We start from the raw sequence: 5,981 nt of genomic DNA, 5'->3' as shown, positions 1-5,981 counted from the left end.
TCCTCTCCTCTCCCTTCCTTACCTCCTCTCTCTCCTCACCTCCTCTCTCTCCTTCCTACCTCCTCCTCTCTCCTCATCTCCTCTCCTCCCTCTCCTCCTCCTCTCTCTCTCTTCTCCTCTCCCTTCCTCCTCTCCTCTTTCTCCTCCTTTTTCTCCTCCTCTCCTCTCCTCTCCTTCCTCTCTCCTCCTCTCCTCCTCCTCCTCTCCTCTCCTTCCTCCTCCTCTCCTCTCCTCACCCTCCTCTCTCCTCTCCTCTCCTCCTCCTTTCTTCCTCTCCTCCTTCCTCCTCTCCTCACCTCTCCTCTCTCCTCTCCTTCCTCTCCTCTCCTCTCCTCTCCTCTCCATCTGTTACCTATTACACTGTTTGCTATGAAAAGTTAGGGATCATACAAAACAATGTTATATAGGGCAGTCAGGCTATCCGTCGGGTGAGTGAAACCAGCGCCCCTACCCCCCATACACAGCTCAGTGACAGGTCAGCGCTGCTGCGCACTGATTGGTTTGGAAGGGCTAGCTCAATGCTGATTGGATGAGTGGGCTAAGGGCAATGTCAACCCTGCATGGCGTTTGGCTGATGAGGAAAACCTCAAATAAGACACTGCCTCTACACTGCATCAGTAATCTATAACAGCTTGGCATAAAAGAAAATATAAAAAGAATCTGTGAAGTGAGGTGAGGGAGATTCTGTAGAAACTCCAAAGACTCAAAGCAGCGGAACACCAGATCACTCACCAAAGGCGGCGGTTGTGGAGGGTGCTTTTATCAATCTCGGATCTATTTTAGTGCTTAGCAGGAGAGAGGCTCTCTGGTAGTTGCATACGCACACGCGCACGCACACACATGTACGTATGGATACACAAAAAGGATGGAGATACCTCCTGTTTTTGGGTTGAGTTATAAATGAATATGGAAGTGCTCTTCATTACTGTGTGTCCCATGTGTTTTGTTTTGTCTGAATGATAGTAGGAATAAACTTTGCCCGTTCCCTTCAGTGTGTAGTATCAGCTCTCTGTCTTAAAGCATCCAGTCACTCCCCTGCATACATTGATGTAGGAAAACTGTAAAACAGTTCAGGGAAATGCACGCATTTAAGTGTTGTGTTTTATTTATTATTTAAAAGAACATATGACTTATGTCTTAGGACTGGATTGTTCCTCACTCACACGTTGTCTAACACTTGTGTGTGTGCATAGTCTGTCTGTCTGTATCTGTGTTTGAGGCAGAGAGAGTGTACCCAGCTATTTAATTAAGGGTGTGGTGGTTCTGACTCTCTGCCTGTCTCTCTCTCTCTCCCCCACCGCCTCTAAATTGAACTGTGAATTATTAAGAGTCCATTATGAGCTGCAAGCTGCTAAGCACTCCATCTGAATATGATTTTCCAGTAATGCAGCATCACAGAGAGAGAGAGGCAAAGAGAGAGAGAGAGAGAAGAGAGAGAGGAGAGAGAGAGGGGTGGAAACGTAGAGCGAGTGAATGCGGGGGTGTTTGGTGTTCTGAATGAAGGATGGGAGAACTCAGGTAGGTGTAGGATGGGTGTAGCATTAGTAACATGGGCTGTCTGCGATTTAGCATCAGTAATGGTTTTAAGGTGCAGTAGCAGTAGCGGATGGAGGTATAGATGTAGTAGTAGTAATAGGTTGAGCTGTTTGATCAGCAGTTAGTATAGGAAACAGCAGTGGTTGGAGAACAGCACCAGACATTGGTGGATCTTTATGGCAGTCAATCCTTGTGGTACTGATGTAGCATCAATAATGGGTGGAGGTATAGATGTATTATTTGTAATGGATGGAGGTATATTATTACTAATGGATAGATGTCAAGTAATAATATATATAATATATATATATATATATATATATATATATATATATATATATATATATATATATAATATCACACACACACACACACACACACACACACACACACACACACACACACACACACACATACATACATAGCACTTTAATCTTCAATTCAACTTCCCAAAGACAAGATTAAACATAGTTAAAGTACATGAATAAACTAACATTCGTAGTAACATTTATATTGAAATCTAAAATAAAAATAAAATAAATAAATAAACAAAAAAAACAAAATATAAGTCAGGCTAATCGGGTAAGTATTTAGCCGAGATTTAAAAAACCGACATATAAAGGTTGTATTCTTAATACTATTTGGAACACTATTTTAGAAAAGTATCGGAAATGGACGGAAGTTTAAATGGACTCTCCATAAGGGGTGGAGGTGCAAGATCAATAAGAAGTGCACACTCGGGATCATTCATGGGTGGAGGTATAGGGTAGCAGCAGTCAGTGTGGGTGGAGGCTAAAGATGTCCGGCTGCTCCTTCTCGGGTTGCAGCACCACACATGCCCAGCGCGGAGCTCATGTTGTTGCCATGGTTACTTCACTAAGCCTCCTAGTGTGCTAGCCAAGTGCTAACACAGTGATACTAGAGACCTGTCTCACTCCATATAGGAGTGTGTGTGTGTGTGTGTGTGTGTGTGTGTGTGTGAGTGTGTGAGAGAGAGAGAGAGAGAGAGAGAGAGAGAGAGAGAGAGAGAGAGAGAGAGAGAGAAAAGGACCGAAAAACACCCAAAGTGGGTTCTGAATTCTGCTGTAATAGGGAACCGTTGGGTCAGGCCTCCTGAGTGAGTCTTTCACTGATATTTCTCTGGTATCTTCATGGGTGTTTGGTCTGCTAAGTGATCTTCTGTATTTATGGAGTGTTCGGGAAGGTGGCTGTATTTGACTAGCCCGCTGAGACGGATGCTGTTCCCTTACTCAGGCCCAGGGTCCACTGGTGACCTATCACCCACCTCAGGTGCAGCACTCTAGTGTCGTGATGAGGAGGGGTGTGTGTCCTGGGACTCCACATCACTACTGCTGACAGCAGACAGCCGCTGTGACATATGAATTATCTCTGTGTGGTGTGTGTGTGTGTGTGTGTGCGTGCGTGTGTGTGTGTGTGCATGTGTGTGTGTGTGCGTGTGTGTGCGTGCGTGTGTGCGTGCGTGTGTGTGTGCGTGCGTGTGTGTGTGCGTGCGTGTGTGTGGTGTGTGTGTGCGTGTGTGTGTGTGCGTGTGCGTGTGTGTGTGTGTGCGTGTGTGTGTACAGTATCCTTGTCAGTGGGTGAGCAGGCATGCTCTAACAGGATAACGAGCGTTCCATTATAACAGGGCCGAATCCGTCTACGGCCATTAGCTCTACATAGCCCTGCAGCTCTGTGTTGAATGTGTGTGTGTGGGAGCCACACATAACTCACACCACCTCAGTTTGCCTTCATGTGAATGCATCTCTGAGAGCTTTTTTATGTGCATATGATTCTAAACTAGTAAACTATACATTCTATTACTCCATATGTACTGTATGTGTGTCTAGTATTGTAATATTGCTTTTAAAACTATTATTTAAAGGTGCAATAAGTAGCATCTTTCTGTTTTTAGTCATTTAGTCCTGCTGTTCTCCCAAGCCTCTGACTGACTCATCGGTGATCACCTAACTTGTTTGCAGATATTTTATTCCTATTTGAGTATAGAATGTTACACATGGAGAATTTGAACCTTTGAACCTTTGAACCTTTATTTCATCAGATGATGGTAGAATAAAATTGTGGACCATTTAAGTTGTCTTAAAAAAATATAATAATATGATGTATTCTTATAAAAGTCTAGTTTGTAAGATGGTCACAGTCATTATTTCTGGGAGCCATTTACCTTAACTGATGTTGTCACTCCATTCGAGTGGATGATACTGACCACTATCATCGCTAACTGCATCGTGTTGGCTCTGGAGCAGCATTTACCAATGGATGACAAGACACCTCTGTCGGAACGACTGTGAGAGATGCACGCACACACACGCATGCACAAACCACACACACACGCGCATGCACACATGCACACATACACACGCACACACACGCACACACACCACATGCACACACACACATGCGCACAAGTTAAAACACTCTGGTGTGCATGAGATTCAGCTACCGGGAAGAAAAAAGTATGCAAATAAGTTATTTTGACTAGAAATGTGCATAATTAGTCAAACTCGGTTAGTTATTCCAGCTAGTCAAACACTACAGCTACCAAACACACCGAAAAGCCTGCCAATACTGACCAAAAATGAAAGAAAATAAAATTTGGCATTTATATGTATTGCAATATTGTCAAACATCCAACAGCTCTCTGCCTGAATCAGTACACTGTAGTTGGCATCTTGCTTGAACTTTGCTTCCACCTTAAATGGGGCACCAGTTGCCCTCTTATTCAAATTTTCCATTCCACCTTAAATATTTTTTTCACTCCACCAGCTGAGGTGGAGCAAAAAATATGTGTAAAGGTAAGAAATGGAAATGCCACCTGTGCTTCCGATTCGCCGGGCCAAATTCAAGCACTGTGCTGCGTAGCTGTGCTGGCTAAAGAGCACTGTTCCTTAACTCAGACTATATGTCTGGACTCTCGCCGCTCCGTTTCACCGGACGGGAGGAGTTTATTTGAAAGTAAACATAAGCCTTTGTAACTTTTTTTTAATATAATGAGGTAAACAAATCTGTAGCACGTAGCAACAATGAAAACAAACAACCAGCTTTCAGTCTGTTAGCGTAGCTGCCAGTACACTGAAACAGCACATAAAGAGCTTTAGTTATCTTCTGGAAGACAATGTAGATGCTACTGGAACATCTTCTGGAAGACAGCGCTATCATACATGTGACTGGGCCATAGCATTAAAATACTGAGTAGGGATTGGTTGAAAAACCAACCAACCAACAATGCCATCCCCTAAATAAACATCCTCTAATCTACACCACTTACACAAATGGCCTGTTTAACAAGAATGCATTCATGTATGCGTACACACACACACTTATAAAAAGGACTAAACATAACCTCCTGTCTGTCTCTGTCTTTGTGTCTGTCTCCACCCCATCCTCCTGCTCCCAGGATGACACAGAACCTTACTTCATAGCTATATTCTGTTTTGAGTCGGGCATTAAGATTCTGGCGCTGGGTTTTGCCTTTCATAAGGGCTCATACCTGCGAAACGGCTGGAACGTCATGGACTTCGTGGTCGTACTGACAGGGTGAGGAGGTGCACGGCTGCGCCGCGCACGCACGCACACACACACACACACACACACACACACACACACACTTTAATCTTCTTCCCTTGTTCTCAAATGCTTCCAGCTTTCCCGCTTTGCTCGTCTTCCCATCATTAACACTGTTGTCAAGCATATGTTGCCTTTGCATCTTCCTCCATCACTCCATCCCTCCTTCCCTGCATCTTCCTCCATCACTCCATCCCTCCTTCCCTGCATCTTCCTCCATCACTCCATCCCTCCTTCCCTGCATCTTCCTCCATCACTCCATCCCTCCTTCCCTGCATCTTCCTCCATCACTCCATCCCTCCTTCCCTGCATCTTCCTCCATCACTCCATCCCTCCTTCCCTGCATCTTCCTCCATCACTCCATCCCTCCTTCCCTGCATCTTCCTCCATCACTCCATCCCTCCTTCCCTGCATCTTCCTCCATCACTCCATCCCTCCTTCCCTGCATCTTCCTCCATCACCATCCCTCCTTCCCTGCATCTTCCTCCATCACTCCATCCCTCCTTCCCTGCATCTTCCTCCATCACTCCATCCTCCTTCCCTGCATCTTCCTCCATCACTCCATCCCTCCTTCCCTGCATCTTCCTCCATCACTCCATCCCTCCTTCCCTGCATCTTCCTCCATCACTCCATCCCTCCTTCCCTGCATCTTCCTCCATCACTCCATCCCTCCTTCCCTGCATCTTCCTCCATCACTCCATCCCTCCTTCCCTGCATCTTCCTCCATCACTCCATCCCTCCTTCCCTTCATCTTCCTCCATCACTCCATCCCTCCTTCCCTGCATCTTCCTCCATCACTCCATCCCTCCTTCCCTGCATCTTCCTCCATCTCTCCATCAGTGCCTACAGGATCCCTCTAACAC

At 45.4% G+C, this 5,981-nt stretch overlaps 1 protein-coding gene across 1 annotated transcript in view; it reads left to right on the top strand.

The window, feature by feature from the left end:
- cacna1ab (calcium channel, voltage-dependent, P/Q type, alpha 1A subunit, b) overlaps positions 1-5,981 on the top strand; it is a 111,298-nt gene that overhangs the window by 45,591 nt on the left and 59,726 nt on the right. Inside the window, exons 5-6 of the mRNA XM_035520778.1 lie at positions 3,737-3,842; positions 4,952-5,091. Of these exons, the coding sequence (XP_035376671.1) occupies positions 3,737-3,842; positions 4,952-5,091 (246 nt within the window). The remainder of the gene's footprint in view (positions 1-3,736; positions 3,843-4,951; positions 5,092-5,981) is intronic.

This window comes from Electrophorus electricus, chromosome 21 (assembly GCF_013358815.1).
Source record: "Electrophorus electricus isolate fEleEle1 chromosome 21, fEleEle1.pri, whole genome shotgun sequence".
Taxonomy (NCBI): Eukaryota; Metazoa; Chordata; class Actinopteri; order Gymnotiformes; family Gymnotidae; genus Electrophorus; species Electrophorus electricus.
The sequence above is the reverse complement of the archived record's forward strand: the minus strand, read 5'-3'. Positions and strand labels throughout refer to the sequence as shown.